This window comes from Mauremys mutica, chromosome 1 (assembly GCF_020497125.1).
Source record: "Mauremys mutica isolate MM-2020 ecotype Southern chromosome 1, ASM2049712v1, whole genome shotgun sequence".
In the NCBI taxonomy this organism is placed as follows: Eukaryota; Metazoa; Chordata; order Testudines; family Geoemydidae; genus Mauremys; species Mauremys mutica.
Window position 1 is genome coordinate 216,163,415 of NC_059072.1, and position 22,424 is coordinate 216,185,838.

The following is a 22,424-nucleotide window of genomic DNA, read 5'->3' on the forward strand; positions in this document are numbered from 1 at the left end:
TGGAATATAAACCCAAAATTATACAGTCTTGCACTACACAGGGAACTGTACAGCATAAGCTCATAAAATTTGCCCCCCTCCCTCAATGTGGAGAGGAATATGCAACAGCCTTTGCCCCTGAGTTGTGATTCTTCTTTGAGTGATTGCTCAAGTCCATTCAACTTAGGTGTGTGTGCTCGCCATGTGCACTGGTGCCAGAAGTTTTTCCCTCAGCAGTGTCTGTTGGAGACCGGCTCTGGCACCCCCTGGAGTAGCGCACGTATGCCACAGCACATAGGGTGCCATCGGCCCTCTCCACCCTCAGTTCCTTCTTGCTACCAGTGATGGTGAACGGAACTGGTGCTGCTTCGTTTGAACTCATTTACCTCTTGCAAATATTACTGCATATAGTTTCCCTCTAGTTTAGTTCAACCTATTTGTTAAGTTAGAGACTTAGTAGGTCTCTAAACGGACTTCGCCTTGGCACGGGCATGGCCAAGCCTTTAAACCCTGCAATCGCTGTAAAAGGCTCATTAGCGATCCACTTAATAGTTGTTTATGGTGCTTGGGTGAAGGTCACATTAGTGATAAGTGCAAAATCTGCAAGTCCTTCAAGCCCAGGATGAAGAATGAGCGTGACATTCATTTGAAGGCACTCCTGATTGAGTCTGCCCTTACCCCCGATGTCGGAGCACCAAGCAATGTGACCTCGGTGCACAGCGCCACACCGGTACCATCTATGAGCCAGCACTAGTCTCCTTCCATGGCTCCAGCCAAGAAGCCCAGGAAGATGGGGCGAGGAAGGTCTCCAGCTTCCTGCGAGGTAAAGGACAAACCTGGGGTGGACCAAGCCCCTGTCTCAGGCGCTTCTTCACCCCCTTGGGGATTTCAGGCCCCATCTCAGGTGGAGTGGTGTAGCCCAGCCCACTCCCCACCGGCTACTCCGGATGCCATCCTCGCCAGGGGCCCTCCAAGTGGCGCAAGACAGTGTCCCTCCCAGTGCCGCCCACTCTGACCCGTGCGGGGTTCCGGTCCCAAGGTAAACTCAGCTTGCGACCACCACAGTCTCCCCCTTTCCAGCAGTGCTCCCCGTCACAGGGGCTATCCCACCAAGGGTCGCCCTCTCGCAGCCAACATGCTTCTGACTGTGATAGGCAGAAGCTTCTTAGCCCCATCCAGTCTCCCATCTCTGTTAAATATAAGTCATTGTCTTCAGGATCAGAGGAGTCAAATCACCATTCATGGTGGAGGCTTTAAGTAGCCTTCTCCTCACCTTTATTCTCCCAATACAGTCTCTCCCTTTCCCTGACCATAGGCACTACTCCCTGCTGCTTCTCTTGGGGGCATAAGCAGCCCTTCTTCCCCCCCAAAAGCAGAGAAGAGATAGTCATCATTGGGTGCAAAAAAAAGGGATAAATCTCCATTATAAAGCACCCTTGTACTCTGGGGAACTCTGAGAGAGATTCTTCCTCTCTAAGGACCCACCTCTAATACAGTTTGCTACAAGCCATAAACAAGCTTGTATACGTTAGTGTACTAAACAACTGTACTAATGCCATGTAAAAATGGCACTGTCACAGAATGACTGGCCTTCTGAAGGATAATGGGTCTAGCCTCATTTGTGACTCATTAAGGCCTTCTTCCTAGGTGGAAAAATGTAGTGTAGCCACATGACAGGTAAGTCGTGTGCTTAAATCAGTCCAGGCCTGGATATAAAAGAGAAGCTTCCAGAGAGGCAAAGCAGGAAAGTGAAGGCCTGACTGCTCACCTCTCCAAGTCCAGGGGGGAAAGGGGTAGCTCAAAGAAGCTAAGTGAGGGCTGCATCTTAATTATCAGCATAGATGCTAGAAGGAGGGCTGTGGGATTCCTGAATTAAGAAGGGAAAACCCTCCTGTCTGCACAGGTAGTGTCTATACTGAAGAACTACAGTGGTGCAGCTGCAGCACTGCAGCTGGGCCACTGTAGCACTGTACTCTAAATTCCCCTCATGTACACCTGTGCAGCTCCAGTGAAGGTTATGGTATTGCACAGGTGTCACTGAGGGCAGAATTTGCCTTTTGGTGGTGGTGATGTGTGGCAAGTTAAATACCCGTGTTAACTTTCAGTTCCCTAGATGAGCTTGCTAGGCTCAGAATTGGCGAAAAAACATTTTTTCTCATTGCAATCGGAGCACATTTGATGTGGAAATTGAGAGCCAAATCTGGAGTCTGTTTTTCCATAGAATCATAGAATCTCAGGGTTGGAAGGGACCTCAGGAGGTCATCTAGTCCAACCCCCTGCTCAAAGCAGGACCAAACCCAACTAAATCATCCCAGCCAGGGCTTTGTCAAGCCTGACTTTAAAAACCTCTAAGGAAGGAGATTCCACCACCTCCCTAGGTAACCCATTCCAGTTCTTCACCACCCTACTAGTGAAAAAGTTTTTCCTAATGTCCAACCTAAACCTCCCCCTCTGCAACTTGAGACCATTTAATTATTATTTAAAAAAATGCAATGAGATACTATAAAATTGACTAATAATTCTCTGCTGCTTTATTCCTTTTTCACCTAAAAAGACATTAACTTCATTTTGACTGGTAAATTAGACTTATTATCTTTCTGAAGTGATTTAGAGAATGAAATGGCTGGGATGCCAAAATTATGATTATGATTATTATCATCATAAATCCAGCTATCAGTGATATCCAATGTTTTACCTGTTTTTAGAAAAGTTGCTGGATGTTATTCCAAAAGTGACACAGAGTATCTTAAATTAGCTGAAAAAATTCATTCAGATAGAATAGTAAAGCTGGCCATGTGTGGTGGAGAGAAAGCAACATGGATTATATAAAGGAAGCCTATTAATGCTCTTTGAAGGAGTTGTATAATAATGAATAAAGAAGAACCAATTAATCTAATGTATTTGTATTTTTAAAGCAGTGTTTATGACGAAAAATAAATCCTCACAAAATCGAGGTAAAACTGTCATATATTAAAAACTGAAAGAGAAAAAGGGGGAGTTACAGGTGAGATTCTGTGCTACATTTCCAAAAAGCACAGCACAGAACTCACAATACAGGAGGAGAGGTGTAGAATAAGGTGACTGTAAGACAACTTCGTGCCCTTCCAATCCTGGGTTCTTCTAAGGGCTGAAGAGGCCTCCGAGGTAAATTAAACAGCCCTGGGGACCTGTCTCAGTTTTAGCAGCCTTACTAGGACTACTTTGTGGGGCCACAGTGCTGCCTAGAATCTCCACACAACTGCCTACTTCAGTCGCACCACCAACATGCTCCACCTGCCCCTGGTATGTCCTGTAAACCACGGCTGCCATAGGGATCCTCGCAGGTCAGTTTTAGACTTTTGCAATGCATGTGTTGGAAGATTCTCCCCTGAATAGAGACAGGGCTTTTACTGCCCTTATATGCAACTCCAGCTCTTTAACCTGGTCCCTGTAGGCCAGGTGATGAGATCAGTTTTCCAAATGGAATACAATTAATAGTAGGTTGAGTCAAACACCTATACAAAGACAACTGTTGTTTAATGTGTTAAATATCAGGAAAAGAGGGTGAGCAGTTAGATGACAAAATTTGAAGATGACAGTTATTTTGGTAAAGACCAGGGAAAACATTGAGCAACTTCAGAAGCATCTGACAAAGCTAGGCAACTGGGCAATGTGATAGTAGGAGAAAATAACTGTAGATAAGTGTAAGGTTTTGCAGGGTAATGGCCCCTTCAGATCAGAAAAAGGTAGTGTGAGAGGTTAGTTAGCCTATTTCAAGTATCCAGAAAACCAAAACATGTATTAGTGAGAGGCAGAAGGCCCTGAGGAATAGTTTGTGTCTGGGAGGGTGAAAGTATAGGAAGAAAACAGTCTATTTTTCCTTTAAGAGCTGAGGATCAGGAGCCTTGTATTGGTGGGTGAGGCAAGGCTTCCCTCTCTCCTTGCTGGTCCAGATAAGTGCTTTGGAAGGATTAAGGGAGTGGTTGGTTGACTGGGTGGGTGAATTTCAAAAGAAGGCTCAGAGCCCAGAAAGAAGACGGACTCAGCCAGCAACCTGCCCCCAGAAAGGGGGCCGTGAAACCCTGAACTAAAAGGAGAGTTTGTGTGATGGGGAAGCTAGGACTTGAATCACACAGCCCAAAAGCAGGTCTGTGGAAATCCTGAAGCTCACTTTGGGATGCTGAACTATGTTGAATAAATTATAACCCAAGAGAAGGGGAATTTTGTTTTAAACACGTTTTAAATACTTTTTCTTTTTTTGGCTGTAAGTGGATTCTCAGAAGTCAGAGGGAAACTGAGGTGGGGTGTCTGCAGGGCCATCCCAGGCCACAAGGAGGCATTCTGGGATACACCTGTCTACACACATCAGAAGGAATATCTTAAATTACACATAACATTCATGAGTCTCTGTCATCGTTATGGGCTGTTCAACAAAAGACATTGCTCCAGGTGAAGCTGTAGTTCAAATCACAAATAATGTTATTCTGTATTATGTTAGAATTAGAGAATAATATTGAAAATATTATAACATTCGTATCTAAATCAATGGTACATCCTTACTTGGATACTGTAGTTTTATTCCATTATAGAAGAAATAGAAAAGGTTCAGAGAAGGACAATAGAAATTTGTAATGCCTTAATCCCTTAACATGAGTATATTCTATTGACTTCAGCAGGGATACCTCTGTGAATAGGGATTATTCACATGAGCAAGGATTTCCAGGATCAGACCCTTACTTGGGAAATGTGTTTATTATACCTCCTTGTGGCATGGTGTCTACATTTATTGCACAATGTTGTACTTAAATAATTAGTACATGCATATACTTTATGCCCACACGAAATAAAAAGTATAAGTCTTAATGCTCAGTGTGCAGTTTTCACAGGATTCTGTAACAACAAAGTAGTCTTCGGGGGGCGGAAACTACCCAGTCACCGTTGGATGGAATATGGATTCATAGGAAGACACTGACAGTACCACTACAAAACAGCCCATTCATGTTAATTGTCCTTTTCTTCCACTTGAAACAGAAACCTCCAAATCCTTTGCTGTTAGTGCCAATGCGTGCTCTTTGGGAGTGAGAGGAAGGTGGAGTCTGCATTTTATTTTTCATGTGGCAAAACAGAGCTATTAAGGTCTAGTCAGAGGGCTGAGGAGAGAGATTCATATAGTGCTAGAGGGAAATTTTAATTTTCTTTCTGTTTCCTCCAAAACTGCTTAACCCTCTCCACTCCAATCCTGCTGGTGGTGTAAGAGTGCTGTCACCCACAAGCTCCCAGCTTGCTCCTCCCTTGCAGTTAGTCCAATCAGCAGCCTTCCCCACTATGCCTGAAATACCACTTTGGAGCAGGGAGCCAACCGCCAGCCGGAGAAGCACTCTCGCATTAAGCAGAAATAAGAAACATAGCCCGTTGCTCTTATCAGCTCTCAGCTCTGTGCTCAGTCCAGGGGCGGCTCTAGACATTTCGCTGCCCCAAGCACGGCAGCATGCCACGGGGGGCGCTCTGCCGGTCACTGGTCCCGTGGCTCCGGTGGAAGTTCCGCAGGCATGCTGCAGCAGGCTGCCTGCCTGCCACCCTCCCGGCGACCGGCAGAGCGCCCCCACGGCTTGCCGCCCCAAGCACGCGTTTGGCGTGCTGGGGCCTGGAGCCGCCCCTGGCTCAGTCTGAGGCCATATACTCCAGAAGAAAGTGAGGGAGAGAAACGGAGATGCAGAGCAATGTGAGCAGAGTCTGGCCAGACAGTGGGTGGCTGGGGAAAACTGGCAGGAGAAGAGATGAGTTGGACAGGTTGCAGGAAGAAAGTACCAAATGTGGACTCTGTCAAGCAGGAGTCCTGGCAAGCCTCAAAGGAGACATTGATTTATTTCAGCTAGACCCTTCCAAACAGAACTACTACAGGGATAACAATGAAAAACTCACCAAGCAACATAGGAGGTTTTTGTGGCACTGGAATCTGTGAGATGCCCTCCACAGGATATAGGAGTGTATGACCTGCTTTTGAGCAGCCTACTGTATTTGTATGTAAAATGTCTGTAAAAAATGTTCAGTTCATCCATATTACCCCTGGAATAGTGCTGAGGATGGTGTGCCATACAGTACTGAGGTGTTTGTGAGGAAGGAGGAGTTGTTCAAGTTAGATGCTTATAGTACACATATTTTTCTTGTGAATCGTTTGTAGGTCTCTAATATGTATAATTTTATGCTGAAGATTTTTTATATTTGGGTTATTCAGTAAAAAAAACAATATTTGCAGCCTTCCATGTGACGTACAGACAAAGAAACAGAAGGACAGTTGTGAATTATGGCTGTTTAGTAGATTGACCGATGTGCCAGAGGAGGTCATCTGCTTGAGGAAATAGTTTTCTCTGGTACTCAGATTCATTCCATATTAATCCACAAAGGGAATTTTTTGTTTTAACATAAGTTTTATGTGCTGGAGTCACTAGGACACCACCTACTTTGCATTGGATTTTCCCAACCAATTCATGTTTAAAAAAAAAATTGATAGAGCTGAAAGGGGAAAAAATGTGGTAGATTAGATCCCATCCATGGTGTGATTTAATGCCTTCATCCGCGTTTTATGCCTTTTCAGGAACAGGACAAGAGGAGGGAGATGTTCAAAGAACCCACCCCATTTCTTTTTCCTAAATATTAATTATGTCCTTCCCAGTCACCTGTTAAGAGAAGACAGATATTTGATACTCCCCAGAATGGAAACAAGTTCTTGACATAGTGATATGGTTTTGAAAGGGGCCTCTCAGGGAAGAACCCATATCTAGTTAAGGATATTTGGGGAGACCCCCTCATCTAAATCCCCTCTATCTTGCCTCTGTCATTGCAGATCCTGATTGGGTTGTAGAAGCTTATCCTTGGACATTATTGAAGCAGAATTATTGGCATTTCAGCAATATTCCATAGATACTCATGCATGATCAGTAGACACATTTTGAGTCAAGGTGGTAGAGTGGGGATAAATTATTCATGGTCTTCATCACAAACACCCAGGAATCATCAAAGCCTAGGTCTGCTAGAACCTCTTGTTTATTTTATTTTATTTTATGTGAGTAGGCTGCTTGGGCTGCAATTGACAATACTACCACTACCACAAGTTTCCTCTGGCCACAGGCCACGAGAAGGTTAGCACAATAGATGGTTTCACGTACAGGCAGCTGGCACTGTAGTGGCAGAAGTAGGGGGACTTACATTCACCCTCACTATGGGTAGTACTCATCCAAAGCGGATGTGAAACAACTTGTGGAAGGGCAGAAAGAGAGGAACGGGAAACTTTTTTGATATGAGAAGCAGCACCAGAGGAGAACTTCAAAGAGGAAAAGGAAGGGACTGGACCACAGAGAAGAAGAGAGGTTAGAGGTTGTGAAGCTACATTCACTAACACTTGTAATGTGATTTGGAATTCTTGGATGGAAGACAGAATAGAAACAAAAAATATTATTTATATATTAATTTACACAGTGTTCAGTCAATCCACATAATTCTCTGTCAGGATTTAATGGAGTGACTGGAGGAATAATTTCAGAACCACTCACAACATCTGGAGTTTTGAAAGATAATAAGGCAATTTTAAATATCTTTAAGGGTCAGGAAACAATTCTGTTCTCTTCCCTTTCAGTCCTGCAGTGCACACCATTCCATAGTTTGGTGAAATATGGAGGATTTCACCTTCCTCATCAAGAACTAACTACTTTTGGGGACAGAGAGTTAGACTATATGGCTCAAAGTTCTGATCTAGAATGGCCAAGCCTATGTTGTGAACATAAATGGCACATTCAGCAAAATTCAGTGTCAGTGGTACTCAGTGTACTAATTATTTCAGGCTGTTCCATTAATATCTGTGGCTTGTGTACTGAACACAACATCTTACATATCAGAGATGTGCAGCAGCAGTTAAACAGTTAAAGTTCCCTCCAGAAAATGAATGAGCATGGCTTACTTGCCGGATCATTTCTAAGCAAACTTGATTAACCAGGTGGTGTTTTTGAAAGGATGTGCAATTTAAGTTAAAAGGGGTTTTTGTTCTATTTCCTTATAAATAAACTGGGTTAAAGTAGTAGTAACCTTAACACATGTTATTTCCTGTGGAATTAATGACTAGCTGAGGTTAATGGGCCTCTGCTTCACCTCAAGCCATCAGTTCTCTCCACTAGTTATTAATTCCCCAGGAAATGACTTGTGCCTCAATCATTATTGCTTAAGTATTGTAGGACTGTTGTCATTGTCAAGGTTATTACAGTGTTTTTGTTTTGTTTGTTTGCTTTTTAACAATCGCTGATGTTTCATTTTTTTTTCTTCTAAAATTTTGATGTTGCAGAAAGTTAAAGATAGCCTGGGGAGATTCTCAGGTCAGATTGAGGTTATTCGCAGCAAGAAGACATCAGCTTTGCAAAGTGCCACACCTGGGGAAGCTGCAAAGATACAGGAAAAGCTGACTCAGCTTAATTTCCAATGGGAAAAAGTTAACAAGATGTACAGGGACCGACAGGCGTAAGTAACTTCTTTATATTGTTATTTATGGTGAAGCTCATTAACATTTGGCTTACTGGTGTGATTGCTCCAGCTTCTGTTATCGAAACACAGGAACATACATGTGATTTTTAAATTTAAATTCAAAGCAAGTTTGTAAAATCTAAAAATATTTTGACCAATTGCCATTTATGTTGCACTTTATATACCGTATATAAATGCCATGTGTGTGCATAACCATTTGCAGACAACTAAAACTCAGATACCCCTCCCCTGAAGATTTTACAGTCTTAAGGCACTGATCAGACAACTTTTCCATGCAAGAAAACCGTGTGTGCTCAGTGAAAAACACTATTGATTTCAGGATCTGACCCGATGGTGCGGTATAGTTTTGAAAAAATCCATTCCAGTTTTAGAGATGTTACAGGTTCCAAGATTATTACCCACTTGAAGTCCAAGGAATGAGTCTGGAATTGGTAATAACTCTATGCCAAGAACATAATCTTTTTAAATGCACCTACTGTATATTTGATATTAGACAGCAAGGGAAGGCATAAACAAAGGTATGAGGAAAGGTAGTGGTGATCAATCTTGAGATCTATTTATTTGTTAAGTACATATATTTTTATTTTGTTTGAAATGTGGGTTGAAGTGGAAATCAGGTTATGATTGGGAAAGTAGCCAAACCCGCCTTACTGATTAAAGTCTTGTTTGTGCTAGTAATATAGCATATGTCTAGCAATCCAGTAATTCATTGTATGCCCTATGTACAAATCTATATTTAAAGCTTTTGGCATCCTTTACTAAAATGTCTAGGTTTCTGTAAGTCTTCCTTAAAATGTACAATTGGATGAGATACCAGATGTCATTGGAGATGTACCAAAACTATGCACAAATGTCTCTGCCACTTGGGATATATCAAGTACTTGAGTAGCAGGTGTACTTTAAAGCTGGCAATTAAGTTTACCTTAATTAAAAGCTTGTAGCTTCACAGTTCAAAACTTTTACTGCGATACCACAGAATAGTACATGGTGAGTCTTTTGAGACTGATTCTAGTTTTGAAAATCCTTACACGTGTGAGTGATGCCACTGGAAGTATTCATATGAGTGTTTGCAGGATTGGACCTTATGTTGTGGATTTATATCCAGATAATACTGTCAAAATACTGTTTAGTCCTAGTCTTTAGAAATTCTTCTTGATAAATTACTGTAACTGTTCCCATCTACCCCAGAACAAGGAGTTTGAAGTTTGCTGTAATGTCACTTTCCTCCTAATTTCATTTTTAGATGCGCTGATACAGTGTCCCATCAGGTATTCATCAGCATAGTATACTTATCTGAAGAAGTGCATAAAGAGTTCCCATTCATTTTTAGAATGAATGTACTAAAAATCTCATTTATAATTCAGAACTATTACTATCATATAAATGGGTTAGGGGGTGAACCCATGGGAGCAGTGAGAAGGAGAAAAAATGCTTTACAGTACTGCGGACTAACACTTTAGCTTGTCCTACCAGCCAAACCTAAGTAAACTAGCTGGAATATGGTGTTTATTAAAAATGAATTTACAGTGGCAGGCATAATGTAGATTGTGTAGAGGTGTACTTCTAGACAGCCATCCAGTAACCAACTTTTGTTTCGGTTTATGCTTTGTTTTGCAGTATAAGCCAAGGAGGAAGTTCAGGGAGAGCTGTAGTGGAAATAATAATTCACTAATCCTTCTGATGTTATTGCTGTTTGGCTTCATCCTCTAAAGTATAAATTAGAGAGACAAATGTATAATCTGGGAAGGTTTCCAGGATGTATGCTTGGGGCTTTTTGTTGTTGTTTTTTTTTTTTTTTTAAATAAGATAACTCAGCACTGGCTGCACTAACTAGGATTCTGCTGTTTGTCACAATGCCATTTGCAGCAGTGAAGATGAGGTATAAGTGCAGACTGGATGGTGAAAGCAGCTCAGGCAGAGAGTAACACTGTTTTTTCAAGGCTCAGCTTCAGCCAAATTCTTATATTCCACACTAGTAAAATGAATGTTCAGTACCTTTCTGAGAGTCCCTCCCCACCCCCTATACAGTGGTGGATTAGCCTAGCTAATTGGGGGCCCCCAGAAAAATGGGCACCTGCCAGCGCACTAGGCACTCCTGTTGGGGGAATGGGGCCGGGGCGTAGGGTCTTGTGCCACTCCACCAGCCCTCTTGGTGCTTCTGCTGGGGTCTGGGATTAGGACACCCCTCCGCCCTGACCTTTCTCCCCGGCAGGAATGCCAGGACGGGAGAGTCGGGCAAGCCCCCATGGCAGGAGCATGGGTGGGTACGGGGGGACTGCAGTCAGAAAGGGTGAAGAGGGGCCCCACGAAACCATAATCTGCCTCTGCCTGTATAAATATTCTTGCACTGCTCTGCATGGGCCCATATAAATATTCTTGCTGTTCCAGAGTGAGGGAATAGTGTCTAAGAGTGAAAGCTGGGGACTGGAAGTCAACTCCTCCAATATTTTATTCCTAGCACTGCCATCATTTCCTCTGTGCCTCAATTTACCCATATGGAAGATCTACTATAATAATATTCAGCTCCACTGAGGGTTGTTTTGAGATTATATATATATTAATATTTGCAAAGTGTTTTGCGATCATGAGATGAAAGGCAAAGTATGATTATTTATTATTATTTTTCAACTGAAGTTTACTTAGTTCTGTCCTATTTTGGTATGATTGACTATGATTATAACCTGTGATCAGTTCTGCTTTCTGGAATGGCAGAGTTTTTTTTTAAAAATCTTTTGCTGTGTTAGCTTCAACTTTCTTTTTAAATCTGATATTTTTTTTCAGAACACATATTTTGTGAGGTGGATTTGGGCTGCACAAAAATCCTGGGGAGGATATGACCTTTAGCATTTTGCTTCTAGCTATCTGTGTCTATAAGGGGTAAAAGTATCATAACAATTATACTCATGAGACTTGTTGCCAACATACACTCTTAATGCTGAAGTCTTAGGACAGCTTTAAAAGTATTATTGAAGAAATATCTTCTTTTGCTTTCAAATTCAGTTGATTGGTAGGTGGATGTGCAAATGAAAAGGTGCAGATTCTGGGCTTGAAAGGTGGCTGCAACAGGCTAATACACACATCCCTGAGTAACTCATGTTCCTGAATCTTAGAAAGTCATGGAGTTTTAGTGAAACAGATGTTTCCACTTCTACAAGTGGAGACTAAAATAACATTATTCCAGTAGGCGGAGGTGAGGTGAAAACAATATCTATTACAGTGATCTTGTAGTTCTTAACACACATCCTGCACCAGATCCCATAGAAGTCAATGGAAAGATTCCTACTAACTTCAGTGAGCTTTGGATTAGGCTAATATATATACTTTCTCGTTGTTCCCATATCTGTCATATTTTAAGTTGCATTTTGTTGAAATTTCCTACTTAAATTAGGTTTTGGACAATATTTTTTTTTCCTTTCTGAAATATGGCTTGTATTTTCGTGACAGAAAATGAGGAAAATGCTTACCAAGCATAGGTGCTGGAACTAGGGGTGCTGCCTCACTCCCTGACTTGAAGTGGTTTCTATTACATACAGGGTTTGCAGTTTGGTTCAATGGCTCTCAGCACCCTGTGTGTAAAAAATTGTTCCAGTGCCCCTGTCACCAAATGCCGCTCAATATATTTTCAGTATCCTGTTTATAATGAAGGGAAGCTGCTAAGCAGTGTACCTTTTTTGGACATACTAGCTTAACACTACTGTTGTAGGGGTCACACCAGCTACTAAGCTCTTGTTTCAACTCTTGTAGTAGGCTGACACCAGAGAGGTTTTTTTTTGGGGGGGGGAGAGGGAGAGTGGGAGGGGACCCAAAACCCCAAACCCACCATATTTAACTGACAGAGTTTCATGCTACACAAAACTCCTTGCTTTGCAGGTACAGCTGGGTAGGTCTGACAAACTGGAAAATTGCCCAGTGTGATGTGTGAAGCCTGGTCTACACTACGCGTTTAAACCGGTTTTAGGAGCGTAAAACCGATTTAACACCACACCCGTCCACACTAAGAGGCCCTTTATATCGGTATAAAGGGCTCTTTAAACCGGTTTCTGTACTCCTCCCTAACGAGAGGAGTAGCGCTAATATCGGTATTACCATATCGGATTGGGGTTAGTGTGGCCGCAGATCGACGGTATTGGCCTCCGGGCAGTATCCCACAGTGCACCACTGACCGCTCTGGACAGCAATCTGAACTCAGATGCAGTGGCCAGGTAGACAGGAAAAGCCCCGCGAACTTTTGAATATTTCCTGTTTGCCCAGCGTGGAGCTCTGATCAGCACGGGTGGTGATGCAGTTAAAAATCAAAATAAAGAAAGAGCTCCCGCATGGACGATGCAGACGTGATCGCTGTAAGGGCAGGCAAATCTGTTCTATCAGCACTCCGTTACAGAAGACGAAATTCAAAATCATTTTTTAAATATCTCCAGACAGATGCTATAGCAGGGACTCAGCGCACTGCTGCGTGACAAGCGTAACGGAAAGCCAAAGAATCAAATGGACGCTCATGGACTGGAGGACTCAAGCTATCCCACAGTTCCTGCAGTCTCTGAAAAGCATTTGCATTCTTGGCTGAGCTCCAAATGCTTCTAGGGTCAAAAACAGTGTCCACGGTGGGTCAGGGCATAGCTAGGCAATTTACGCACCCCCCCACCCACCCCCAGAAGTGAAAGGGAAAACAATCCTCTCTCGACTCTTTTACATGTCACCCTATCTTTACTGAATGCTGCAGATAGACGCGATGGTGCAGCACTCAACACCAACATCCTTGCTCCCCCCACGCTATGGATGGCTGATGGTACAATACAACTGGTATCCGTCCTCATCATCAGCCTATTGGCACATGGGGCAGTGCAAAAGGACTGGTAACCATGCTGACTAGCATCTGTTAGGTCGATCAAGGGCGCCTGGTCCTAATTTTTCCTGGTAGATGGTACAGTATGGCTGATAACCACCGTCATCATAGCAACAGGGGGCTGAGCTCCATCAGCCCCCACCCTTCATGTGTAAAGAAAAGATTCAATTGCCCCTGAACTAGCAGAGGGATGCTGGGCTCCTCTCCTACACACTCCTTACTGTCCTGTCTGGACTATCATAGCAGCTGGAGGCTGCCTTCCACTCATATCTCACTAACAAGTCACTGTGTCTTATTCCTGCATTCTTTATTACTTCATCACACAAGTGGGGGGACAATGCTACGGTAGCCCAGGAAGGCTGAAGGAAGAACGGAATCAACAGGTGGGGTTGTTGCAGGAGCACCCCCTGTGAATAGAATACAGCTCATAATTTCTGCAGGATCTGACACAGAGCAGCTGTGCTCTCTGGTTCTCTGATACAGTGGTTCTCTAGTACACTTGCCCATATTCTAGGCAGGACTGATTCTATTTTTAGATACCAAAAAGGAGGGATTGACTCAGGGAGTCATTCCCAATTTTGGCTTTTGCGCCCCTGGCTAAGAGCAGCCAGGGGCACTTATGACAGCAGCAAATGGAACAGTGCAAAAGGACTGGTAGCCACAATCATCTTATTACCAATTTATGGTATGGTAGATGGTACAATATGGCTGATAACCATCTCTGCTATCATGCAAAAGCAAAAACATGCTGCTGTGTAGCGCTGCTGAATCGCCTCTGTGAGCGGCATCTAGTACACATACGGTGACAGTCACAAAAGGCGAAACAGGCTCCATGATTGCCATGCTATGGCATCTTCCAGGGCAATCCAGGGAAAAAAGGCATGAAATGCTTGTCTGCCGTTGCTTTCCCAGCGGAAGGAGTGACTGACGACATTTACCCAGAACCACCCGCGACAATGATTTTTGCCGCATCAGGCACTGGGATCTCAACCCGGAAATTCAAAGGGGCGGGGGAGGCTGCGGGAACTATGGGATAGCTACGGAGTAGCTACCCACAGTGCAATGCTCCAGAAGTCGACGCTAGCCTCGGACCGTGGACGCACACCACCGATTTAATGTGTTTAGTGTGGCCACGCACACTCGATTTTATACAATCTGTTTTGTTAAACCGGTTTATGGAAATTCGGAATAATCCCGTAGTGTAGACGTACCCTTACTAATCAGCTTGCTTCCCCTCAGTACAGTAGTTGTATTGCAGAATTTTCCAAGGCACCCATAATTGAGTATCTGGGCACACATTTTATATTTTAGATCAGTTTACTCCTCCAAAATTTCTCCGAAAATAGAGAAAATATACACCACAACTCCCACTACCACATGACAGCTGTATTAAACCTTCTGAGAGAATCAAAAATGGGACATACAGTACCTGCCAACAGACTATCAAAAGCAGGTTTTAGAATTCTACAGCATTTAAACAGCTCGGAAAGTGGCTGCATTCAGAAGCTTCCAGCAATAAACACTGGTGGCAGGCCACTAAAAACATCCTGCACTTATTTCTCACAAGCTTCATGCTGAGGACATTCATCCTAGCACAGTTACCTTAACACTGATCCAGGGATGATGATGATTATTTTTTTTTAATTTTAATGTGTTGGAGGATTTTGTGTATTTCAATATTTAACTATATACTCATAATACAATTACTACGTCATAGAATATTTTAGTAATGCACTTATAATTGTTTCTTGACAGTAATGTTCTGTAGGTAGATTAATAGGAAAATATGATTTATTTTTGGTGTAATTTGTGTGTATGTATTTATTGTGAGACCAGGTTAGGGGGACTGTGATGATGTATGCATTTCTTTATACTTGGATAAGAGGAATAGGTTTGCTAATTGAGCGGACAATGTAAGATTGTTTATGTCCTTAATTTACTTTACATGCTTTCACGTTACTGTAATTGATGTGATGGGCAATAAAACTGTTGTCACTATGCAACCATGTCTGGTTTTTTAAACAAAATTGTTTGTGTTTGAAATTTCACAGTTTTTTTTCCTTTTTGCATGTGTACATCTTTTTCTTCTTGTTTTCTTTCTCCCTTACCTCATTGAGTGCTGATAAATGAAGCAGTTATTGTTAAAATTTTATGGTATAGATGGTGAATCTGATCCTTAAATTAAAGGTGTGAGCAGAACTGGCCAAACCAAGGCCCACATTCTGCAAACAGGTGTGCTAATTGCAGGTCATTCATGCTCCAGGGAAACCTGCAGGAGCCTCAGGCTATGTACGCAGTAGCTTCTGTCGGTATAAATTATGTCACTCAGGGGTTTGAATAAGACACCCCCTGAGTGACAAGTTACAGTGACCTAAGTGCTGGTGTAGACAGCGCTGTTGGCAGGAGAGCTTCTCTTGCTGACATAGCTACCGCTGCTTGTAGGGGCTGAAGTAATGAAGTCGAAGGGAGAGCTCTCTGCCATCTGCTTAGATCATCTGCACTAGCAGCGCTACAGCTGTGCAGCTGCACTGCAGTAAATTCTGTAGTGTAGCCCTAGTTGGTCTCTCAAGGAAACTCTGCATAGATGGAGTCCATACTAGGATATCTGTTTGTAGTGTTGGGGCTAATAATGACTTCTACTGAATCCTGTCTCATTCCAAGCAAAGATCTGTATTTAGTCAAGAATACATCTTCAGCATGGCCCTATCTTCACTTCCAGTGCCGATAAAATCAAATTAAGCATCAGACCAAGAGAAGAATGTAGTTCTCTTGGTTCTACAGCTAGCCTCTAACCCAAAATGCCTCATAGCTAAGTCACTGAAAGTGTTTCTCAGTTACCACATTAGAAAAATGTAGCTAGTAATTCTGTGCAGTTAAACACTGCATTTTAATCTTCAGGCACTCTACATAGGGAGTGTGACAGGGTTTATGTATCCCACATTGGAACGGAAGGGTTTAAGAAGCAACTCTGGGCCCAGGTGACCCTCCCCAGCCACACCTGCAGAGCATGCTCCTGATGGAGGTGGTGCTAAAAAGGAGCCAGACAGCTCAGAAGGGGTCTGACAGGTTAGGGAGAGAGTCCTATCCTGAGAGTTCCCGAAGAAAGGTGCTGCAGAAGCCTTCTCCCAAACAGAGAGCCTGCCAGAATAACAGAAGGGTCAGTTATTCTTATTTCTTTTATAAGACCCTGTTTTCAGTTGCTTAAAACTTTTCTAGATTTTCACTGTTCAGGCTGAAATTTTCCATGCTGTGTGTCAGCCTAAAGATGAAAGTTTTTGGAAAAAATCAGCCAAATTACTTAAGCCATTTTTAAGAACAAGGGTTGGGGAAAATGTTTTTTTGCCCATGTTAAAAAAAATTCTTGAATCCTTTTCTTTCAAATGCTATAGTGTCCCCTTGCTTCAGAGAAGTGATTTACATTTTGCAGGGGCTGGACTTTGCATCATGGGATGTGCCTTTTGCCATCCACTTATAAGTCTGACCAAATTTAGCTGTTATACACATTTGAAAAGAATGGCTGTTTCCCAAGTTCAATAGAAACTTTCTAGAGCTTAAATCTTCAAAATCATCAAAAATCTCCAAAGATTCCATCCTCATGGAGCATGGTCAAGCCTTTCACAGCTCCAGCGTGTGACAGCACTGTGTATGAACATCCCCACAGATTAACTGAATGTGCTTTCTCCAGTTCAGGATCATAGCCAGCCTTTCCTTGTAGAACCTGTTCCTGGCTGCTCTGAGTCAGGTTCTGGAACTGAGAGAAGTGAACCTGTCTCTCGGGTCCTTTCTGTCACCTCCTTCTTGCACCCAGGCAGCATGCAAGGGGAAGCCATATGATTCAAAATGGAGAGGGGACAAGAGATGGGCTTGTGGCATTGCAAGGGAGGGCTGGGGGAGTAAGATAAGAACAGTCATACTGGGTCAGACCAATGACCCAGGTAGCCCAACAGTGGCCAGTGCCAGATGCTTCAGAGGGAATGAAAAGAACAGGGCAACTATTGAGTGATCCATCCCCTGTTATCCACTACTAGCTTCTGACAATTATAGGCTTAGGAACACCCAGATCATGGGCATGGATCCCTGACCACCTTGGCCATCAGCCATCAAAGGACCTATCCTCATGAACTTAAATTATTTTTTAAACCCTGTTATAGTTTTGGCATTTGCAATTCTATAATGATAAGCACCATAGAAAAGCCTAAGAGGAAGTTAATATTTCTGTTTTCAGAGCAGAGTTTGAATAGTTATGGTAAATAAGGGCTGGGGCCATACATTAAGGAATGAGGAGAAAACAAAATATTGAATAGCTGCTCAGTAAGTGAATACTATCCCTTCTGTTACACTGACTGAGGCAGAGTCCTGTGGAAAAAATAGTTTGAGGCCGTGTAATTAAAGATTGTATCAAAATCCATACACAAGGGGACCAAATTCTGATTACATAGGCAGCCATATTCCTCTATTTCCTAACTCTTGAGTGCTTGACTTTTCAACTTTAATAATCTTCTTTTAACATAGTTTGGATCAAATATGTAGTAATGAGGACATGGTAGTGAATTGATAGCCAATCAGAATTTGGGGCACTGATGTAATATGCTCTCTCTCTAATCTACCCTTTTCAGAAGAGGTGGGCAGAAGCTTCTAAATGGTCTTGAAGGGTACATGTGACAGGGTGCTTAGCAGAAAACTGCTTAGCCAACCCTCTGTCACTCCAGCTCCAATTAAGGGAGGTGAATTGGAGCTGGGTAGATCACCTGGCCCTGATTGGGGAATCTGGAACAGCTGCTGCCTCATCAGGCTGGGGCTGGAAGCCAGGGGAGGAGCTAGAAAGAAGGAAGCTGCAGTAGAGCAAAGGCAGTGAGGGGAAGCAAAGAGAGATAGCTTGTCCCCTTTCTCCTGCTGGTGGACTGTAAGAAGGAGACTACATGTATGGCGGAAAGGTGGAAGGAGCACAGCATGTAAATAAAAACACAGGTGAGCACTGCAACATAAGGTCTCTGTGTGACTTTCTCAGCCCAGCGGGGGCAGGAGGGCCCAGCAGGGACTCCATTTCAGTACAGCATATCGCCGTCAAGGTGACAAAGGGCTGCATAACCATGTGGGGTCTGCCTCTTAGAGGCAATTATGCAGTTTCTTGGCTAGCTGAAGATTAAATAGGCTTTGGCTGGCTGCTACTGCTGTCTTTGGATTCAGAAGCAGCAGTCAGTTTGAGATTGCACCCTGAGATTGCAAGCCACTTTGAGAATAGCTAAGCAGATGCTCTCACCCGAGGGAGCAGCCATAACCTTTGCCAGTTCCTCAAATGCTTACTCCTGCCAACAAGCATCATGTCCATCTTAATTGGGTTGAGCCTAAGCCAGCTGGCTTTCGTCCTGGTCTGTGTCTTTGGCAAAGTGGAGAAGAAAAGGAAAGCAGTTCAGTTCTGACTGGCTTTGATGAACAGGCAATATAGAACAGAATATTGGCATATAGATTAAACAGTGTAGCCACAAAGTAACACCCAGTGACTTCACACATGCTGAATAACACTGGGGCAGGGCTGAAATCCATGAAATTCACAGCTGAGAGCTTTGGAGGAGGAAAAAAGCAAATGGCCCAAACAACCCTTTTGGATCTCTCAGGAATGAATGAGAGGAGCCATTTTAAAATGATTTCATCCTGTCCCTAGCCAAGTACTGCAAACAAGCCAGCAGGTGTTGAATGTTGCTATTAGAGCTAGTAATATCAATGTGCATATCTGGATTCCTTTCTGGATTACAGGACCACATAACCATGTCAAGGATGGTTTGTGTTTTACTGATGACTGACTTTGCATTAAGCATTGTGAGCTGAAGTTTGGGGCCTGTGTCTGCTCTTATTGAGAGAGGTAGGGTTAACAGATAGCAAGTGTGAAAAATCGGGATGGGGGTGGAGTAACAGGTGCCTGTATAAGACAAAGCCCTGAATATTTAGACTGTCCCTATAAAATTGGGACATCTGGTCACCCTAGATCTCAGGTGCCACTAAAGGAACAGATACTGAGAACCTGTCACATTGGCCATATCCAGGAGCCCTTGTCCTTGCCTTCTCTCCACATTCTGGTCCCAACAAACAGAAATTAAGTGACTTGCCAAACTCGCATTAGATACCTTTAACAGAGTCGGTATTTGAACCTAGATATCTTGAGTCCCAGTCCAATGCCTTAACCACAAGACCATCATCTATCCTGTTTTATATTGGGACTTTGATGTTTGAATTGGTGTTTCCCTCTAAGGGATTATTTTTACTTGTGCCCTAAAACATATGCAGCACAGGGCGGAGGCTAGTCACAAACCCAATCCTTGCACCTTGTTCTGGTAATGGCAGGGAGGTGTGAATGAGAAGTGGGAGTCATAGACTGTAAAATAGTTGTAGTATGGGCTCTTCCTTCAGATCACAGTTCCTCCAGAAGCATGCACTGGAGTGGTGCCCCTCTGTAGGCTTATTGCAACAGGGATAGGTCTTAAAGGCATAAGGTAACCTGCCCCTAAATGTGACTGGGAAGTGTATCCACAAAATTAAGTTTTTGACTATAAATAATATTTCTGCATATATTTATGGGTAATCTCACATTTGAAAACAAATGTTGGGTGTTTTTTCCTAACCTTGTTTTCACACCTCCAGAAAAAAATTCACATTTCTCACAATGTAGTTTCAGATGTGTGTCCATAATCACAACATAGCTATGATGCAGGTTTTGCATTATTCAGGATCAGGAGCGTATATGTTCTAGAAGCTATTTTAACTCTGCTTACTACCAGTTGAGAGATTTGTTGTTGGCTGGAATTAAAAGGAGACTTAGAGCCTCCATATATAATACCCATTGGTCCTTTGTGACTTTGCTTTGTCTCTACAGAAGTTTTTAGCTTTTATATCAGCTTATTTTAATAAAGAAGGTGGCAGAGAAAAAGAAAATAGATTGTTAGTGATTTTGACAATATTTCAGTGCCACTGGATGGAGCAGCAGACTAGGTGGGAGCATACTCCTCTGACTTAACTTTGAATTACCTTTCTCCCCCTCCCTTTTATTCCTCCAAATTAGTAAAAATAAGACTCAGACAAATATCTGTCACACACTCATGGCATCCCTTTTTTGTTAGATTTCAGGTTAATTAGATGAGCATTAGTCTTATTCAGGGGTTGGCAACCTCTGGCACGCGGCTCACCAGGGTAAGCACCCTGGCAGGCCGGGCCAGTTTGTTTACCTGCCGTGTCAGCAGGTTCAGCCGATCGTGGCTCCCGCTGGCTGCGGTTTGCCGTCCCAGGCCAATGGGGGTGGTGGGAAGTGCCAAGGGACGTACTGGCCACATGCCAGAGGTTGCTGACCCCCTGGTCTAATTGGTAGCCTATGACTTTGTGGAAGGTAAGTCTTTACTAAGAGAGACAGAAAAGATTTCAAATAGGTGTCTGAATAAGTGATATAGAAATGTAGAGCTGGAAGGCATCTTGAGAAGTCAAGTCCAGCTCCCTGTGTTGTGTCAGGATCAAATAAACCTGAACCACACCTGACAGGTGTTTGTTCAACTTATTTTCAAAAGCTTCCAAAGATGGGGATCCCACAATCTTCCTTGAAAGCCTATTAACATAAGAATGCCCGTACTGGGTCAGACCAAGGGTCCATCCAGCCCAGCATCCTGTCTGCCAACAGTGGCCATTGCCAGGTGCCCCAGAGGGAGTGAATCTAACAGGCAATGATCAAGTGATCTCTCCTTACTCGTCCTGGCTAATAGCCATTAATGGATTTATCCTCCATGAATTTATCTAGTTCTCTTTTAAACCCTGTTATAGTCCTAGCCTTCACAACCTCCTCAGGCAAGGAGTTCCACAGGTTGACTGCACGCTGTGTGAAGAACAACTTCCTTTTATTTGTTTTAAACCTGCTGCCTATTAATTTCATTTGGTGGCCTCTAGTTCTTATATTATGGGAACAAGGAAATAACTTTTCCTTATTCACTTTTTCCATGCCACTCATGATTTTATATATCTCTACATATCTCCCCTTAGTCTCCTCTTTTCCAAGCTGAAAAGTCCTAGCTTCTTTAATCTCTCCTCATATGGGACTCATTCCAAACGCCTAGTTATTTTAGTCACCCTTCTCTGAACCTTTTCTAATGCCAGTATATCTCTTTTGAGATGAGGAGACCACATCTGCATGCAGTATTCAAGATGTGGGTATAACATGGATTTATATAAGAGCAATAAGATATTCTCCATCTTATTCTCTATCCCTTTTTGAATGATTCCTAACATCCTGTTTGATTTTTGACTGCCGCTGCATGGATGTCTTCAGAGAACTAGCCCAGATGATTCCAAGATCTCTTTCCTGATTAGTTTTAGCTAAATTAGCCCCCATCATATTGTATGTATAGTTGGGGTTATTTTTCCCAATGTGCATTACTTTACATTTATCCACATTAAATTTCATTTGCCTTTTTGTTGCCCAATCACTTAGTTTTGTGAGATCTTGTTGAAGTTCTTCACAGTCTGCTTTGGTCTTAACTATCTTGAGCAGTTTAGTATTGTCTGCAAACTTTGCCACTTCACTACTTACCCCTTTCTCCAGATAATTTATTAATAAATTGAATAGGATTGGTTCTAGGACTGACTCTTGGGGAATACCACTAGTTACCTCTCTCCATTTTGAAAATTTACCTTTTATTCCAGATCTCAACTACCGTTATAGTTTGTGGTACAGTATTACTCCCAGATCCTTTTCAGCAGTACTACCAACTAGCCAGTTATTCCCCATTTTGTAGTTGTGGATTTGATTTTTCTTTCCTATATAAACAACTTTGAACTTGTCTTTTTATTGAATTTCATCTTATTGAGTTCAAACCATTTCTCCAATTTGTTAAGGTCATTTTGAATTTTAAACCTGTCCACCAAAGTCCTTGCAACCCCTCCCAGGTTGGTGTCATCTGCTAGTTTTATAAGCATACTCTCTACTCCATTATCCAAGTCATTAATGAAAATATTGACTAGTATCAGACCCAGAACTAACCCCTGTAGGACTCCAGTAGGTAGGCCCTCCCAAATTGACAGCAAACCATTGATAGCTACTCTTTGAGTATGGTCTGTCAAC

At 42.8% G+C, this 22,424-nt stretch overlaps 1 protein-coding gene across 17 annotated transcripts in view; it reads left to right on the plus strand.

Moving 5' to 3' along the window:
- DMD (dystrophin) overlaps positions 1–22,424 on the plus strand; it is a 2,044,659-nt gene that overhangs the window by 1,003,507 nt on the left and 1,018,728 nt on the right. For 16 of the 17 annotated variants that reach the window (XM_044996713.1, XM_044997415.1, XM_045002732.1 and 13 more), the window contains one exon: positions 8,291–8,463. In XM_044996713.1, coding sequence (XP_044852648.1) covers positions 8,291–8,463 — 173 coding nt within the window. Of the gene's footprint in view, positions 1–8,290; positions 8,464–18,172; positions 18,299–22,424 lie in introns of those variants that run through there. The other variant, XM_045001953.1, reaches the window with a different exon arrangement.